A 19,381-nucleotide genomic window follows, 5' to 3' on the forward strand; every position below is an offset into this window, starting at 1 on the left:
ATGCTCAGTAGGTACGGCTTGAAGCCCGGGGTCTGACGGCCTGGGAGGAAGTGAATTCTGGCTCCGCCCTCTCCGGAGCTGAGTAACCTCAGGCTAGATACCCAACATCTGAAACTTCTGCCATAGACTTCTTTCCTCTCTGCTGTCACCCTTACCCTCCCTTCTTACCCTTCCTTGTGTTTCCCACTTGGCCGCCACAATGATCGCTTTAAAACTTGTCAAACCTTGCACTCTCCAAGGGTTCCTAGCACCCTCAGTAAAATCCAAATTCCTTACCAAAACCAAGGTCCTCTCTGACTTGCACACCCGCCTCCTTGCCTAGGAACATCATCCCCCCAACTTTCGCCCCTGGCTTGCTTTTCTTCAGATACACCAAGCATACTCTGCCTCAAGGCCTTTGCATTTGCTTTTCCCTTTAACTTGAGTATTCCTCCCCCCCCCAGTTTATCCCGAGACTTGCTCCCCACTCCCTTTCCTCAGGTCTCTATTCAATCACACACTCATACAACCTTCTCCCCATTCCCCCCAACCCCATTGCCCCGCTTAATTTTTCTCCATAGCACTTACCATCTGAAATATTGGAAGTGTATTTATCGTCTGTCTCCGTTAAGTAAGCAGGGATTTGGTTGGTTTTGTTCACCGCTGTACCCACAGCGTCTAGAAAAGTCATCTGGTACATAGTAGGCGGTTGACACGTATTTGATGAATAAATGAATGGGCAAATCAGTTTCCCGATTTGCAAAATGGGGATGATACACCAATCAGTTGAAGTTGCTATGAGGGTAAATGAAATAATCCAGATAAAAGAGACACATAAAACCCGGGAGCCTGCGTGCTCAGTCAGTGTCTGTGATTAGCATCACAGCCCACCTCCCCCACCCCCAATGCTTCTCAAATCCCAGGTGAACATTGAGGAGAACCAAGCTCCCAGTTTGAACATCTCAGGGATATAGAAATCTCTGGTTGTAACTTACATTTACAAAAGGACATTTGCTTTTCTAATGAACATTTCCTTTAAGAACTGGTTACCTGTACACTTAACAACACATTCTGTTGACTAAAAATGTGGTGCTCACCTCGAGGGCCTTAGCAACAGTGGGAAGGTAAGTGAATAAATCCACTTTTCTTCAAGAGCCTTACCATAAATAGAAAATTCGTACCACCCACTATCTCTTTATACACTTCCTTCATTCATTCATCCCTTCATTCAGGAAATATCTAATGAGTGCCTACCATGTGCCTGCCAGGTGTTGTACCAGGTGAGAGGACAAAAATGTCAGTTCTTGCCCTTAAGAGGTACAGATCCTAGCAGAGACAGATCAGGACGCCAATATGAAGTGCTGTGAGAACGGAGAGGTGGCCTGGAAAGTTGCTAAAGCTTTCACAGAGGAAGCGCCATTTGATCTGTGTCGTGAAGGGTGCTAACAACTACTAATTCCTAACTGCCACTAAGTGCTTCCTGTAGATTAACTGAATCCTCAAAACAACACACGCAATTACATAATGTCCCTGTGAGATCTGTACTATTATCTCCACTTCACAAATGAGGGAGCAAACTAAATTCAATCTTAACTCAGTCTCCAAATTTTGCTGTAGGTTAAAAAATCAAAACAAAAAAGTGGTCATTTATAACTTGTCTAAGCTACTAAATTACTTGTGGGGTTTTGGGATCCTGAAACGTTAGGAAGGGTGTGTGGCCTATAGATAATAAGAGCTAGGAGGGCATATAAAGATGGACAGAAATCTCAGAATGGTTGGGCTGGAACTGGGAAGAGGGTAGAAGGGTGGAAATGGAGCGGGAGGGCCATGTATAAATTGCCTCTTGTCATCCTGTGAATTCTGGAATGACAGGACCTCTGCCAGAGGTGGTGCAAAGGCAAGAGTTGAAAGGGGACCTGTGCTGTGGCCAGAGCTAGCACAGGAGTAGCCAAGTTGGCCTGGGGAGTAATCATAGCTGCATGTGGAAGACCAGCATTTCAGAGCATCCAGTGACCAGGAGGAGACCTATGGTGACTGGGTTGAGACTTCCCTGTTCTGGACATCATCAAGCCCCCAGGAGGTTCCAAGGAAGGATCCATACGTTTTGGGGAGAGGGGGAGCAAAGAGATTTAATTTGACATTGAATCTGTTCCCAGGATCCACTACGTATAGATAGTAAGGCCTAATGATAAAATATCCAACTGGGGCTCTTTTTTTTTTTTTTTTTTTTTTTTTTGCGGTATGCGGGCCTCTCACTGTTGTGGCCTCTCCCGTTGCAGAGCACAGGCTCCGGACGCACAGGCCCAGCGGCCATGGCTCACGGGCCCAGCCGCTCCGCGGCATGTGGGATCTTCCCGGACCGGGGCACGAACCCGCGTCCCCTGCATCGGCAGGCGGACTCCCAACCACTGCACCACCAGGGAAGCCTGGGGCTCTATTTTTTAAAAAATTCTAAGTGCAGACAAAAGTCACCCACCAATTATTTACTGAGCAGCTCAGGTATCGAATTCTGAGCTAGGCCCTAGGGTACAGAGGTGCCTTGGCAGGCACTCTCTCCTGCATGGCTCCCTGCCTATTCTTCCAACCAGGCCCTCTCACACATCACCTTTGGCCATCAGTTATTCATTGTATCTCCTTTTCCATCTAGGGTGGTGCCTGGATGTTTACTGGATGAATAAATTTAAACCTTTTATTTCATTTTATTCTTAAAGAGCACCTTATAACCATGTAATGATCACACAGGGTAGTTCATTAATTGGGTACATAAATCCGATCATGTAAACGTTGTACTGGCTAAGCTATAAAGAAAGGACAAAAGGAGGGATTCCAGATTTTTTATTTTTCCCCTTTTACACAAAACAAAGTAGAAGAAATAATACAGGATTAAAACTGCAAAAGTAGTTAATTGGTAGAACACACATACACACAAAAATCTAGGAAGACAAGCTTATTTACAGTGAGGAAACATGTAAATTACGGTAGTTTGTATACGAAACATTAAAAAAAGAAAAGTCAAACATATGCTACATGGGTGCCACTGTTTACAGCAATATTGAAGGAGAGAAAACAACACTTATTTAGGAACAGATATACCACAAGGTCCAGGTTTTACAGCATCAGTGCAATAAATTCACAAAACTATATCACAGCTAGTTAATCAGTTTAAGAATTGTTCCCAAGTATGTCACATTTCCAGCCTTCAGAGGTTCATTCCTACAGATTTCAACTACTCCATCTATGGGGACCAAAAGCAGCCAGTGTTACCATAAAATGAGAATCTTGAGGCTTACCTTTAAAGGCTTATTCTGGTCTTGAAAAACTAGTAGGATTTTCTACTGAAATGAATCTTGACTAAATACAGGATGAGTTTTGTTCTTTATTGGCTGGTCTTGGAGTGAAGGTCATAGACATGACTCTTAACCTATTATGTACTTTAGTTTCATTTAGCTGAAAATCTGAAATCAAAAGTATGCTAAAAATCCTAAATACCATCTTGCGTAAGCCTGCTACTAAAAAGCACTTAAGGATGTACTAACTTCAAGTTTAAGTGCACGGGAACAAGAGTTCTAAGCCTGTCAGGTTACCCATTTGGGAGGGAGGATCAATGCTTCCAACAAATTGCTAAATTCTGCACAAGGGAGAAGCCAACACATACTAGGCCATGGAATTACTTTCATTTTATTCCATGAGGATTCTTCTCCCACAGTGTCGAAACAGAATGAGGAATGAATCTTAACTGGTCTCTTCATCAGAAGTGGTAAACTTGGTTTCTGTATTCACGAAGCCAGACAGCTGTTTAAGCAGACTGTGGAGGCAGACAGTAGAACCAGCTTCCTGTGGTCACAGACCACTATCTTGTACCCAGCTAAAGCAAAGATCAACTTGAACAGTTATCCCAGGCCACTGTTAACTGTACTAAAGGATGAAGTTCACCACTATATTATTTTAAAAGTAAGAGTTCAATTAACCCTGGGTGAGAAAAACCAAGACGAGTGGTAATGATGAATGAGTTGTCCATATAAGGCCAGCGGATGACAACACACCCATGAAGACACTGGGCATAAAGCCTTACTTGGCAAGTCAGAATTTCTACTAACTAAGGGCAGAATGAGGGACAGCAAAGAGCTACATCTGTAACATTTTAGTATCCAGACAGCATAACAGACACTGTCCCCAAGGACAATGTATACACCATTAATCACACTGCATAAAGCAGATGTATTATTCATTTTTCTTTTCTTTTTGTTTGAGAAGCTTGTTTATCTCTCTTTTGGCCATTCCAATGTACTTCGAAATGATTCCATGTTGGTTTAGTCCAGGAAGCAAGAGTAAGAAAGTCACTTAAAATTAAAAACAAAACAAAATTACAAAGGCAGCAATTAACTTCCCAAAGATTCTAACATTTTATAGAAGGTAGTTCTTCAGACTATTACACACTCTAATGGGAGGAAGTAACATGAAACCCATTATTTCCATTGGTATTTATCCCCAGAAGCTTCTGCTTCATACCTCCCAACCTCAGATAAGACACACTGCTTATTTTTACCTCTTGCACATTACTTTCTACCTTGGTTATTAGTTCTTTGTCTTAACTTCTGGTAAGACCACAAACTCACTGAAAACAAGGACCTGGGATTTAGTCATCTTTCCATACTCACACAGTTCCTTAATCACTGCCTGGAACTCAGGGAGCAGGAACATATTGCTTACTAAATTCCAGTTAGACTTTACTGGCCAGGATGTGCCTGCAGTTTGTCCTCAAAGACTTACCTATCAGGTAGGTGAGAAGGAGGTTGTGGACTTGCTGTCCCACCCAAGCAACCGCAGCAAGAGAAATGATCATGGTCATGAAGTACTAATAATGAAAATAACAAGAATTTATCAACTCCTAGAAACAGACTAAGAAGCGAAACTTTAGGAGGTTGTTTCAAAGATTGGAAAATAACTCCGTTTTTATTCCCATTTTTCTTTAAAAATATTTAGTATCTATATATTATATAAAACCCATAGAAAACTCCCTAGGTCTCCTTTATAGAATTTACATACATTCTCTCCTAGAATAACTATAATTCTGTATGTAAATTAAGTAGTTTGTAAGTTAACTACTTTTGCAATTAATAACTTCACATAGTAACCTCAAGTGAAGCTAAGAGAAAAGAGAACAAATGCTTCCTAAGTATATGTCTTTTACATTTATTTCAGTAAATAAAAGAGAAACAAAAAATTCACCTCTACAAGAATAAAAAATTGAATGCAAAATGTAATTTTAACTTTTAGCTTAATACAGATAAATACTTATGAATGTACTCAGAGGAGTTAAACCAACAGATAATGATAAACATCAAACTACAACTAGAGTAAAGCAAAAAGGCTTTACACTACAATGAAGGAAAAATTGACTCAATCTTAAAATGTTGCTTTACTTAAATAAGTCAAAACTAAAAAAGTACCATTTTAGGCTTTTCTTCCTTTAGCGTAAAGAGGCGTTTCCACCAGCCCACAGCTCTGCGTCGAGTTTTTACGAGATTGCTGCAAATTTCATGGAATCTCTGCTGTTGCTCAGTGGTCCTAGGAAAAGAATCTTCCCTTTTACTATAGGCAAATCTTAACAGTAAACAGAAATACACCGTCCTCTCAAATTTCAGAAACTATCTTCTAAAGAAAATCTAAATAAAAACAACAATGATTCACCATTATCTTATAGAAAAAGTTCTTAAACCATTAAGACTCCTTTTGGGAATTCCCTGGTGGTCCAGTGGTTAGGACTCTGTGCTCTCACTGCAGAGGGCCTGGGTTCAAAACCTGGTCAGAGAACTATATCCCACAAGCTGCTCAGCATAGCAAAAAAGACTCCTTTCATAGCACAGGAATAAGTTTTACCATAAAGACACACGTGTGTGTACAAAGTAATGGCTATCTATGGTTCTAAAGCCAAATTTGGTCAATGATAGTAACAAAAACCTCATGACTACTATGAGCCATGCAGAAATCAGTATGAATTAATTTCTCTATTCCTATGTTATTTTGCAGATCCCAATGAATCCTGGGTGGTGACCCATCAGAGTCCTTGAGGAAGATGTGAAGTTTCAACCAAACAGTTATATTTAAGCACTCGTCAGTAAGATAATAACTACTAGCATTCAAAGCACAATACCCTCCACTGGGCTTCATACATTTGAGGCCTAGGCAGCCACAAAGAGCTCAAATCCAAATTCCTTATAAATTTAGTCCCATTGAGGGAAAATATAATCACAAACAAAACAGCAGTAAGAATACAAAAAGATCCTCCAAAAAGCCCTTTGTAGTTTATAATGTATTTTGGGTTCTGATTTTTTAAAGAAATTTTGCCTTTGTACTGTCTTTGCTATACAGACATGATGGCTGCTATAAAAAGTAAGCCCTATGCTGGAGATGTGTTGCTTTCTCTCCTCTAGTCCTTGTCCCTATGAATCTGCAGTGACAGATACAGTAGAAGGGCTTCTACTGAGCCCTGGAACTTCTTATAAATAATCAGACCTCGTATGCTGCCCATAGTCAAGGCTGGACTGTGGGTAGGCAACAGTGTTCTTCCTTCTTCATAAAGGTCAAAAAACAAAATCGCTCTGTAGATAAGACTGAGCCACATACTGATTACTACGAAACTTCAAGAGCTTACTTCTGAAAATTTTTCTCCAGGAGTTATGAATTAGCAGAGTAGAATGTTATCTGGCTAATAAAGTCAGGGTCTGAGGTTGATTCTGTTAAATTGCTACATTGCATAGTTACAAACTTGCCCCCCAAACAGCAGCACAATGAAAAACAATTCAAAGCACATTTGCTAACACTAACCATTGTGCTATGGCAGAAACATCTTTATTTCAATACAAAAATGCTTAATTATCCCATAACTTAAGCAAACCCTACATTTAAAATTCTTATTTTTATAGAATTATTTTATAATTTGCTATTATCAGGAGAACGAAAAACTACAGGCACAAGTAGACTACCAATTAAATTAAAATAAACAACCAAGGGAGAATAGCAGCTAGGAGAAAAAAAATCCATTCCTATATCTAGTTTTGCTCACTATTTGGATCAAAAGAGAAATGCAACATTCCAGAAGGAAGTTAAAAAATACTTTAACAGGATCCACAGCCACTTATCTTGGGAACTCATAAGTAACCCGTTCAAAGAGTGGTATAAATGCAATCAACAACCCACTTATATATACAGCTTGAACGTATTCTAAAGCACTTTTGCTAACCTCCACTGCACTACCTCAAGGTCTCAACGTGAAACACAAGATCAATCTTTTTCTTTTTTTTTTTTGAAGTCTTTATTGAATTTGTCACAATATTGCTTCTGTTTTATGTTTTATGCAGGGATCGATCACGCACCCCCTGCATTGGAAGGTGAAGTCTTAACCACTGGACCACCAGGGAAGTCCCAAGATGAATCTTAAAAGTCAAAATATTTCACAGCACCCAGAAGAGTCTGCCTAATAGAAAAGTAGACATTCAATAAATAGTTGCTAAATGAACAGGCAAAAAAAATCTACGTTACTGTTTTCATATTCATTCAAAAGTAATTGGTGAAATTAATATTACAATATCTTAAATATCAATGGAAAAAATGTAAAAGTAGACATACTACTTTTATGGAAAGCCCATTATGAGGTCTGCAATCCTTGATAAAACATTACCTAAAAAAGCCTCACTTCAATAAAAACGTCTAGGAAGAAAAAAAAGTCAAAATAAATGCTAGAGTATAGAAGAACTATGGAGATATAAGTACTGGAAGTTTGTGATTTATATCTGAATCAGCTAAGAAATTCTATACATCAAACGATAAATCTAACCCCTAGCCACCTGATAGTTAAGACAATTCTCTGTGCTTAATTACAACACACTAGTCATAACTACCTGGTGCAGTAACTTCTCAGAAATTAGACTGCCACATCATTATGCCACCTACCATTTATTGGAGCCAAAAATTCTAGGCGCTAGAATGGGAACAAGGTAGTCTGCCAAGCACAAAAACATAACAAAACAGGAAACACCCGACAGAACGGATGGATCTAGATAGTAGATAGTCCTGTTTAAAAAAAAAATTAATAAAGGTTAGAAAAACATAGACCTCATTAATCCTAGCTGAAGATGTTTATCCTCCTAGTCCTCTGGTTCTCAAAGATGTTATTCACCTTTTTTATTCTAATTTTCTCACAAGTAGTTTTCCGGAAGCTTCATGACATCACAGCTGTAACGGTTAATGTAAACATGAAGAAGCAAAGGCTCTTTGGAGTCCTCAACATTTTTTAGCAGTGTAAAGGGTCCTAAGACCAAAAAGTGTGAGCCACAGATTTATTCAACTGCCTTGATTACTGAGTTTACAAAGTACTACAAATTCTGAAAACTAGGCAAACGGCTCTAAGCAAAGGCATTCTTTACAGATTCAGGCACTTCCATAAATGGAACCTGAGCCCTTATGAGTAACAAGCACAATCTACAGAAATTTAATAGCTCACTTACAGAAACACCAAAGAAACCACACCCATGATGGCAGGTGGAAACCAGGCTCTTTCCCATCGGAGGACTTTATCTGCCATCAGCATCACTTCTCCCCATCCTTGCAGCTGCTCTTCCAGATTTGCAGTCTCTGCAGCCTACATATGAGTAACATTTAAAGCGATCATTCTACTAATCTCAACATTTCTGTGGCTCCTAGAGAGTTAAATTCTTCTAAGGCACCAGGTATGTAAAACAGCTCCTACAAATCACTATCTTAAACAAATTAGTTTCTCAGAAAAACGCAATTTTGAAACCAAAGACAGAAATCAATGGGGAAAAAAATTATCATTTAATGGTCACTTTCCAAGTCCAGGCACTGGGCTACTCTTTTACATGCATTATGTAACATAATCCTTATAGACCCCTTAAGATAGGGATAATCAGAGCCATTTTACAATTAAAGAAAGCAAGCTCAGAACGGACTTTCCCAAAGCCATGCACTACTAAGTGGCAGCACCCTGAGTATAAAATTGCATCACTGAAAGTTTCTCATTTCAGGTAGTTACAGCTGGCCTGGTGTTTTGTCATTTCATTGATTTAGCCCCCTACTTCTGAATCCATTAGGAAAGCCTCTTCCCGAACAGCATTCAATTTCCAAAATAGCTCTTTGTGCAATGAAATCATTTAGATGTTGGCATCATCTGCACAATTAAGGAAAACTGTGCTTTTACAAAATTATAAAAGGCATATTAAGCCCAATATATCTCAATAAAATGCTTCTTACACTTATCAGGACATTTTGGTTAGACTTCAAATTTCTCTGCAAATTTGACCATCAGCTGCAAGTAGACTTCTCAGATGAGCTAATGGGGCAAAAAGCCCTTAAGCTGATTTTGGTAGAGAAAAAAACTTGGAACAGGAAACCCATGTGTTCTTATAACTGTTACCACAGGGAAATATGCAAATGACAGGAGACAGGGCAGCTTAATCTTGATAAAGATGTTATCTGTGCCACACTGACACTTAGGTGACCTCAATGTTTCTGACTTTATATACCATGCTTAATATAGCTAAATAAGAGATTACCATGTGGCAGAAACTCTGCTGAATATATTATATGCTTATACTTTAATTACTCCTCCCAACAAGCTGAAAGGAAGGTGTCATTACTATCCTCATTTTACAAATGTGGAAAGTGAGATACACAGAGGTTTACAGATCTGAATCCAGCAAATCCAAGGCCAAAGGCCTTGTTCTCCTTAAATTAAGTCACACTGCTCTGTGGAAAGAGCAGCCGAGCTCCAGGCCAGGATCTGTTGTTTCAATAGCTGTGTGAACTTGGGCAACGATCAACTCTTAAAAGAAACCTGGCTGGGGCTCACTAGGCTAACCATAGAAAAGGGGGTGGTGGTGTGTGTGCATGTAAGGGGGCAGAGGGTCATGCATACCTAAAAACCAATGCAAAATGAAAATCACGCACAATCAAAACTGCCCTGCAAAGTCACTTAATTCGTTAGCACCTGAGCTCTTGGAAAGTCGAAAGTCAGAATTAAATTATTTGGTTTCTCTATTCACTGTTGTTCTGGTGGTGAGTAGCATGCCTTTTCCTGGGGAAAGGCAACTGAGAAGATGGACGGATTTCTCTCGTTTTTACCTAGATCCTGAGGGGGGATTCGTGTTGAGGTTAAAACTGTCTGCCTGTGATACAACCTTACTGCAGTTCCCTCCGACCCCTGCTTACTCTAAAATCGTCCCGGGGCACCCCCCCCCCCCCCCCCCGCCCAGACTTACACGTTCCAGACAAACGCCAGAACCTGCCACTGTCCCTCCAGCTGGATCCTACCTCCAGTTCCCAGCGGCGAGCTCGTAGCCTCCCTGCCGTTTTAAAGCTGTGCCAGCTCTAAAAGAAATTCTCGGCAGCAGCCCTTTGACCCTCCACCCCTGCCCAAGTATTAGGGGAAAAGGGCGAACGGACATCCTGGTTAAAATCAAAGACGGGGAAACCCAGATACAGCTGGGGTCTGGGCCGCAAAAGCGCTCGACGAGCCCCTCGCGGCCCTCTGCCAAGGACTGCACCCCAGGCTGGTCACAGCCCCCCTTCCCTCGCTTCCTCCTCAACCCCTAGTCGCGGTGAATGATCACGCGCCCTCCTCGCCCCGTCGTGCACCTTCCCCAGGGGATGTTAGGAGTCGACACGACTAGTGACCGCCAAGCAGATGTTACCCAAGAAGCCCAAAGGGCAGGCGTCGTCGCCTGCACCTGGGAACGGAGAGGAGGGCCGGGCCCGCGGCGGGTGATAGGAACGAGGCCGCAGCGCACCTTAGTCCGGAGGCCCCGCTCGGTTCCCTCGCGACGAGGAGCTGGCACTCACCAGCAGGTTGGTGCTGCGATTATCTCCTTCCGCCATTGTTCCCGAGGTGCCCCCTCAGCGAGCGCAAAACGCCCCCAAAACCCAGCCCTCCTCAGAGGCACTCACGACAACCCTAGCGAAAAGGCACGCCCAGCAGGCCGTTTATATAGGCCAGCTGCCTTTCCCGACAGAACCCGCGAAGCTCGCTCCTCATTGGGCAAACCGAGATCACGCTTAAGCGGGCCGGACCAACCGCTGCTCAGCGCTTGTCTTGAAACCCAGATCAAAGGAGAAGGAGACCACGCCGGGGCCAAGGGGGCGGGGACACGGAATAACCAATCAGCACCCAGGTGATGTGCTACACCCCGCCCAGGCCTTTCGGAATCGGTTCAACTGCCCGTGGACGGGGCCTGGTACGGCCTTAGTATCCCCAGGGAGGGCCGCCGTGGTGGCTCTCGGAGTCTTCCGGGGGACCTCAAAGCAGCTAAGGTGCCTCTCTGGAATTTAGTCCTCAAGGAAATATGCCACCCAATATCAGGCGGAGGGCAGAGATGGGCATGTGACGCTAACCGCATTGTGATTAAGGAGGCTGGCTGGCTGGGATCTTCTTCCCGACCCAGACGGTGGCCCTGACCCTGGCTGTGACCCTAGTCAGCCCGCCTTTCTTCTAATACCTGCTCTGGCAGCCCTAGCCAGGCCGCTAAGCAGCTTAGACCCAGATATGTGACTCGCGGACTCGTGCCCATCTCAGGAGGTTTTGAGTACTGGTGAAAGGGGCCATTTATGTAGATTTTCTGCAATTTTTCCTTCCCTACCCATTAGGAATAAGGCCTTAGTTTGATAGAGGGGCGGGGGCGGCGGAGACGGTGTGGAAATCTGGGCATAGTTTAAGAACTTGTGAAAAATGCACCGACTTATAAAATTGGCTTATTTTCATGGGTTCTTTGGGGAAATTCTTTGTGGGGCACTTCACTTAAACTACGAGCTCCCCCTCCAAAAAGGGACTGGTTTTGACAGATCCTTTCTTACTAAGGTCATGCTAAGGAAAGATGTAAACCCTCTCATAAGAGTGGAATTTATTGCAATCTAAGAATTAGATGAACTATGTGAGAGAATTCTACATATTTCTCTCCAGGATTTCAAAATGCATTAACACTTTTCATTACTCAATACAAACAAAATAATGCCAATGTTAACCTGGTTAGATGTCTCTTTCAGGAAAACTTACCGTAGCTTTTAACTTCCAGCCTTTTACCCTTTTATAGTCATCTATATTATGCCATCGAGTTTATTTTAAAAGCATTCCTTAAATTACTACCGGGTTCATAAGATTTCAGGGAAGACATAAAGAAATGTGAGCCAACACATGCTGCCCCTAAGAAAACCAGGGGGACCGGAGCACTGTGAATTTCAAAAACAGGTGTGAAATTTGCCATGGAACTTTGAAAAGAAATAAAGCATCTGTTCAGGTATAAAGAGTTCAGGGGGGTAAAAAAAAAGCCTTTGCAAGGAAAGGGGACTCTTCAATAAACTGCCACTTCAGGGAAAGTTGGGGAAAAACAGGTTATGTAGGTAAAATGCAGCCAGTTGGACAGCCCGTTTTGGGAGATTTGAAAGTTGTGACCTCTGAGGAGCAGGCCCTCCGCTACCTATTCCAAAGGAAATCAAAAGGTCCCAGTCAGTCGGCAGCCACACAGTGAGTGCATATACGGAGTGCTGAGTGCGAGATCTCGCCACAGGCACAGCAACGCCCTCTTCCAAAGGACAGGGTGTGGGGTTATTAGACTTTAAAAACTGCCCCGTGTATTTTGGGAAATCAGTTTTTGCTACAGAATGTGCCTGGTTTTCACCCAAGTTCCCTATGTACAACTTCAGAAGAAAGACTTTTCAACACCAGCTTGTGAAATTGAGATAGGTGGAAAAAAACTGAAGAAATGTCTTTCAAATAGCATGGGTTCTCCATAGAGTATTTGTTGCTCAAGGAACATTTGCCCAGAATGATGTGCAATTTAACAGCCTAGGATCACTTCTATAAGTTCCTTAACTAAGCTTTCAATTGCCCTATTTAAAAAAAAACAAAAACACCCACGCTTAGTGTAGCTTCCTTTGGAGCTTGCTTTTTTTTTTTTTTTTGGTATTACAAAGGCAGGATGTGAACTTTTGAAATATATCAGGTGGCTAAACAGTTAACATAAATCCTAACATAATCTAGCGGCAACAAATGCAATCTGATTTCCAGATATTAAAACAAGCTGGACATTGTTTTCCTTCAGAGCTTTCATACACCAGGGAATATACATGTCAATAATATTCTACAGGAGTTTTTAAAGAAATACAAAATTAAGCTTAATAAATTGTGCCTTAATACTAAGAACTTTCCCATTGAAGTAAAATTTCTACTGCTATTAGAACACTGAGTGTAAAATACATTTTTTAGAATCAAGTTTTTAAACTTTTGTAGGTATTAATAATTAGCTTTAAAAAAAAAAAGCTCCCCATATTCCAAAATTAAGTTTTCTGGAAACTACTTCAACAAATTCAGAGCTTAAATCCTACGTCTTTTAACACTTTATTTTTTGAAAAACAGGTATTTCATACAATCTTTGCCACGTTAATGCAAATATGCACAAAGTAGGCCATGTATTTTTGTTTTCCAAAAGTTGCATTATGAACACTTTCAGGAAGCTGGTGTGATTTATTCAACTTTTAACCTTAAATACAATCACAAAATTATAACCATCAGGAGGCATTACAACCTTTTGTACAGAGAATCCACTCTATTTATACAATGTTACTAGAACAAGGAAGATTCAGTTCAACTCAATTTGCTCTACATAATAAGGTTAAAGTAAATTAACAAGTGAAGTGTGATGTTGCCATTGACATCACAGGTGGAAATATAAGGAAAATTTAAACCAAAAAATAATTGACACAGGAACTTCAAACAGGAGCTGAAACTTGGGTCAAAAAAAACAACAAAAAAAAAGCTGCTTCGAAAGACATAAAAACATTCTGCAAGTCTGCATTTCAGAACAACGTTCAATTCCTTAAGTTTATCATCTTCAAAAGCCGAGCTAATTGTATGACACTTTTGCCTTAGCACAACAGCTTCCCTAGTAAGCCCAAATTCCCATGGAAAGCAAGAGACTGAATGGTTCATGTTGTACAACTAACTCTTGAACCTATAAAGCTTCTCTCAATTGGAGTCCATTTGCCCTTTTGTAAATAAGAGATGGTGATACTCTTACCCAGGCATAAAAAAAAGCAAGAAAAGTGCAATAAACCCTTCCGGGTTCCTAATACAGTGAATTTCCTTCCCCAGTGTTTGGAAAATTTATAATGCTAGTTCTTCCCCATAGAAGGAGTATTTCTAATACAACCCAAATAATGAAAAAATCTGTCACTTCTTTAAGTGACCCTTACCATTAACATAGTCTACCTCCTAGATTTAAGGGGAGGGGGAAAGTCCTAGCTCTAAATTACTGGCATTTTACAATCTCAAGATACAGAATGGAAGGTCATTGGTTTTCATATTTATCTGGTTTTATGTAAAACAAAGGTACTTAAATGTGCTAACAGAAAAGCGTTCACTGATTTTTGATGTATACGAACAGAAGCTAACAAGGCTAATTGTAGATGCTTTCTTTAATATGAAAAGAATTGGGAGAAAAGAAGAACCAGCTTCTTTGATTTTAGTACTGCCAAAACAAGTAAGCCCCCAGAGTAATCACAAATATGTGGAGGAAAATAGGCCAGGAAGACTTTTCAATTCAAAGTACTGCCTATATCACCCCAAATTTAAAAGGACCTAAGATTGCACATCAACTCTAATATTTGGCTGCACTTGCATTGCCCTGCTTGGAATTTTTTAATGGCTCTTTCCTTAAATTTCACACATCAGAACAACCACAGTTAAAAACAAAAACAATGCAGATAACATCAAACACTGGACAATATAAAGAACACTACATACTAAGTTCAGGTAATAGAGGCAAGTGTTAAGGGCAGAAGTGATGGAAGTTCTCCTTTGTATTATAAACCCTCACCCTGAACCTGGGGTTTGGGCTCTAAGAAAGCAATTTAGGGAAGCAGATCAAGAGCTTGATTCTCAGTTCTCACACAGAAACCTCACATATCTCAAAAAACTCACAAGTGTCAGACACAAAAGAATCTTAATAACCATCTAGCAAACTATGTGAAGAATTTATGACCAGAAATAATGAAATACTGCAAGACACACCAAAGAAACAGAGTAAAAGAGAAATACAGACAGTACCATAAACTACTAAGCCTCCACAGCTTTACAGATAAATCAACTAAAACTCAGGCAATTCTAGAAAATTAAAGACAGCAAAACACTTAAGATAAACTTCAATTTCCAAGGGTCATAAGTTATTCTGTACCCCCTGAATCTTAGGGAAAAAGAGAGAGAGAGAGCACAACAGAGACAGGGGAAGGGGGTGCGGCGGGAGGGAGAGAGAGCAAGAGGAAGGGGAAGGGAGGGAGAGGGTGAGAGAGAAGGAGGGAGAGAAAGAGAGAAGCAGACCCCTGGTTTTCCACAGGTATTTCTGTATCATCAAAAATGCATGACTTCATAACCACAGCACTCTGAACTCTACATTATTTTACAAGATAATTACCAAAATATATCCCTGTCTTCTCAAACTGCTGTATCACCAAGGCCTTTGTACCTCTGATTAAATCTGACTGTTGAGTTCTCTTACAACAGGTCAAAATGATAAAGCTACTTGCCAAATGACTTCCCAGAAGAAGCCAAACTGTACAGACTGGGAGTCTTATTGTCCAGAGTGCAGTGAAGAGCAAGCTTTGAAGTCCCCAGTTATTCCTATCTGCCCTACAACCAAACATGTATATGCCACACTATTCTCTGAGGGACCATTTTAAAGTAAAAGTGATGGACAATTTAGCAGAGACACATGTTTTTTATGTAAAGCTGTTTTGTTTTCGCTAGGATAAGGTGCCAGGTACCTCTGAAGCCTGAAATTCACAGGCAATAAAATTAACCTATTTCATTTATCTTCTTTACCAAAGAAGAAGCAATTTCTGAATACTACCTATAGGGACAAACTAGTGTGAACTTGTTTCATCACTGTGATAAAAGTTTTTCCTGTGACAAAGAATGTTGTTGAAAGACTGTTTAATCTTGAGAGAGAGTAGAGGTAATCAAGTGATGAGTGCAATAGCCTCTAGGAAATAAAGCAGTGTGCAAAACACAATATGGCATTATTATTCCAGATAGGTTGTTTTGATTGTGAAAATAAGGTTCAAGATGAATGAAGAAAATAAAATTTGATGCACTAGGTTCCTTAACTTGCTATTAGACACATGGGGGTATTCAAAGATACCACCTTTCTTGTAATACCTGTCGAAGTATTAGAAGAGCACTGATACTGAAATGCATTCTCCCATGATATTTAAAGATTATATATTAACGTGGCAATGAGGATACAGGAAAGGCCAGAGCTATGTGGAATTTTTCCTTAATACCTTTCAAGTTTGTGAAGACTGGCAACTAGAAAGTGATCACAGTGCTAATCTCTAAAATGCAGGAAAAATGTACTCAATCCAGATTTTAATCATGTTCTACTTTGTGTTGATACGTGACTTTAGGAATCCTATTCTAGTCTGGATTTTTATTTTGGATCAACAATTGAGCTTACACAGTCAGTACTGAAATGCAATGCTAAATTTAAGGAAACCTTGATCATGAATTCACTACTGAACAGGAAACTTAAAATTGTGGAAAAAGTAAAGTACTTCACACACTAATAACTGAACTTAATAAAAGATGTTGGTGGTTCGCACTTTTGCTGATGTTTCATGTATATATCCTAAAATGCCAGGTAAACTAAAGCACTTTTAATTTACACCTTGTAAATTGTAAATTAAAAGTACCAAATGAGAAAATTGAATTAAAAAAACATTTCACTCTACCTCCACCAGAACATCACTTTATTGTTAATCTGTCATCAACAATGTAAAACTCTAATAGGTACTCGATCCTGGTTTTTAATAAAGGTAAAAGATTACATTGGATTAGCTACTTTCTATGAAAGAAACTACAGCAATCACAGAAGAGGGAAAATTTGAATGACCTCCCAAAAATGTACACTGTAAGCGAAGGGGAGTGTACATTAAATCAAATGTCTGTTAGATTCATTACTTGTGAATGCACAGTGACAATTCTGGAAACTGTACATGATAGAATCACAGAAATGACTTAAATAATCAGAATTACATTTTGTATGTGATCACCAGACCTTTAAACAATCCTTGCATTTTCCACGTTACTGGTGGTTTTGGAAAAATTTCTGTTTATCACTCCAAATATAAGTTGTTAACAGCATTGAGATGGAAGAATATGAAGTATAAGGACTGAAATAAAAGTGAATGTGAAAGATGGCTAATCTACTAGATCAAGTAAAGGGGGATGGGCAGATGGTGGGGGCTGGGGAGGAGGAGGATGGGGTGGGTTTTTTCCCTTCATTTCAGAAGTTCTTCCAACGTAGTGTTATCTGTTACATAGCTCTCCTTCTTCAGTCCATTTCTGAAATTCATATCGCATAGCCTTTTTATACTTACTGGTCAACCCAACCAGTACTGTTGCCAAGCAACAAGTGTTATGCAAGAATCTGAATGCATCAAATCTTCCTTGGCTGTGTCGCGGCCCCAGTTTTCTCTGTTTCTGAGCGGGGTTTGATTTTTCCTGGATTGTACACACAGGGTCAGGTGGAATGGAGTTCCAAATCACTCTGTGCTCCGCGGCATCCCGATTTCTTTCTGCAGCTAACCTCCTGACACGTTTGCAGCTGTTCTGTGGCAGAAAGACAATCTCCGTGTTCAGGCGGTGAGCTTTCTTTCTTTCACCCTTGACCCTGGGGTTGCAGGCCATGGTGTTGGGCGTATCCCTGAGTGCAGCTGTCCTGCAGGATTCACTTCCTAGCGCACCGAGATTTCCTAGGTTTCCTCAGAATAAGCCCCCAGTTGCATCACCACCGACTGTGGTGTGGCTTTGGATGCCTGAGGCTGAGTTGATTCTGGTGGATGTCTGACCTCGCTTAACCAGACTCATCTACTGTCTTGCCATTCATACCCAGGCTGTCCAACCTTCATACAGCTGAGCCAAGTTATCTAGATTAGTTGCTTCCTTAATGACATAGTCAACCTGTAAAAATAGGCAGGATAGAATTAAAGCCATTTAAAACTTGAAAGAACATGGCTCATATATGAGTTATATGAACTGTTTAGGAGTAAGTTCCCAAATTAATTACCCAAAGATGTGTAGTTGTCATGGTGGGAAGAGAAGTTAAGTAATCTGAGCTTCCTTCATAATTCCATAACTTACAAATGTGTGTCTTGGGAAAGTCACAATCCCCTTTGAGCCTTATGAATCCTTTGATGAAGAGACAGCACCACTGACCCCACAGGTGCCCTTGGGATTAAACATGTGAATTCACTGGGCAAATGCTTAGGTGCATTAAAAAGTGCCCAGCAGATAGATTCTGAAACAGATTGGTACTCAGCAAATATCTACTGATTCTTCTTTTTTGGGGGGGGGGGGGGGGGCACACTGTGTGGCATGTGGGATCTTAGTTCCCCAACCAGGGATCCAACCCACGCCCCCTGCAGTGGAAGCACAGAGCCTTAACCACTGGACTGCCAGGGAAGTCCCCGTATCTGTTGATTCTGACTCAGCTAAATTTTCTTTTATAGTAAGAGGTATAATCGTTATCTCTATCCAGAGCACCCATCAGGGTCCAATTATATCGTAAATGCTCAAAATAAGGCTGCTCAATTGTAACCTACACCAAAAGTTGTATGCAAAGAACTCTATACTTACCCCACTCCTGTGAGCCCCTTAACTTTTTCATATAAAATTTAATAACTATCAGAATAAAAAGCACAATAGCCAAGCATCCTTTAAAAAGATGGACAGAGACCTAAGATGCACAGTCATGAAAGCACACAGCCCATTAACCTACCAAAAAGTTTCTGAAGTAAGGATACCCCTGGACCCAGAACACCGTCCATGGTTTTTGACAAACTTGAAGAACTCTCTCTAAAGAATGAGTCTTAACCAAGAAGAGCTTAAGCTTAGATCCTATACAGAGATGTAACAGTGTTTAAAAAAAAAAAAAACAAACTTTCCTTGCTGATGTTAAATTTGAATTGTGGATGCCAAACCATTAAAAAAAATAGGACATTCACAAGTCTCAAATTTTTACCCCACAGAAGAAAAGGCATATGTGTAATGGAGAATTCAGGAGAACACTACCCTTGACCAAGTGATCTAACTTAACAACAAAGATAGCACAAACACACACATGCCCCCTGATGTAAGATTCTAAGAACACATCATTGGTGAAGTATTCTTGCGAAAAATGTTGATTCTGAATCTAATTATGAAGAAAATGTCAGACAAATACAAACTGAGACACATTCTGCAAACCAAGTAGTCTGGACACATCAAAAATATAAGTGTCATAAAAGAAAAGAAAGAAAAGGCTCAGGAACTGTTCTAGACATTAAAGGAGATTAAAAGTAG

The 19,381-nt window shown here is 40.5% G+C and overlaps 2 protein-coding genes across 6 annotated transcripts in view; both read right to left on the bottom strand.

Annotated features, from left to right (window-relative positions):
- Nucleotides 1–2,803: 2,803 nt before the first annotated feature.
- On the bottom strand, nucleotides 2,804–10,953 carry ARL6IP1 (ADP ribosylation factor like GTPase 6 interacting protein 1). 2 transcript variants are annotated; one of them, XM_029221564.1, is made up of 6 exons: nucleotides 10,837–10,953; nucleotides 8,487–8,620; nucleotides 7,933–8,052; nucleotides 5,430–5,547; nucleotides 4,750–4,834; nucleotides 2,804–4,319 (listed from the first exon to the last, which is right to left on the bottom strand). In XM_029221564.1, the coding sequence occupies exons 1-6, from the start codon at nucleotides 10,870–10,872 to the stop codon at nucleotides 4,201–4,203; spliced, it is 612 nt and encodes a 203-aa protein (XP_029077397.1). In that variant the 5' UTR covers nucleotides 10,873–10,953; the 3' UTR covers nucleotides 2,804–4,200. The 2 variants fall into 2 exon arrangements, with proteins under 2 accessions (XP_029077397.1, XP_029077398.1); XM_029221565.1 differs by having other exon boundaries at nucleotides 10,785–10,944.
- A 2,330-nt stretch (nucleotides 10,954–13,283) lies between these two features.
- SMG1 (SMG1 nonsense mediated mRNA decay associated PI3K related kinase) overlaps nucleotides 13,284–19,381 on the bottom strand; it is a 96,944-nt gene continuing 90,846 nt past the window's right edge. For 2 of the 4 annotated variants that reach the window (XM_029219728.1, XM_029219727.1), the window contains exon 63: nucleotides 13,284–18,001. In XM_029219728.1, coding sequence (XP_029075561.1) covers nucleotides 17,924–18,001 — 78 coding nt within the window. In that variant the 3' untranslated portion in view covers nucleotides 13,284–17,923. The remainder of the gene's footprint in view (nucleotides 18,002–19,381) is intronic. The other 2 variants (XM_029219730.1, XM_029219729.1) reach the window with 1 other exon arrangement.

The sequence above is a fragment of the Monodon monoceros genome, unplaced genomic scaffold (assembly GCF_005190385.1).
Source record: "Monodon monoceros isolate NGI ecotype Baffin Bay Population unplaced genomic scaffold, NGI_Narwhal_1 Super_Scaffold_13, whole genome shotgun sequence".
NCBI lineage: Eukaryota > Metazoa > Chordata > Mammalia > Artiodactyla > Monodontidae > Monodon > Monodon monoceros.

Excerpts from the sequence above, each read along its gene's own strand:
- ARL6IP1 (XM_029221564.1), bottom strand. The coding sequence starts at position 10,872 with ATGGCGGAAGGAGATAATCGCAGCACCAACCTGCTG. Across the intron at positions 8,621-10,836 it reads ATCGCAGCACCAACCTGCTG|GCTGCAGAGACTGCAAATCT; the intron begins GTGAGTGCCAGC and ends ACTCATATGTAG. Across the intron at positions 4,835-5,429 it reads AGGAAGAAAAGCCTAAAATG|TACTTCATGACCATGATCAT; the intron begins GTACTTTTTTAG and ends TTTCATTATTAG.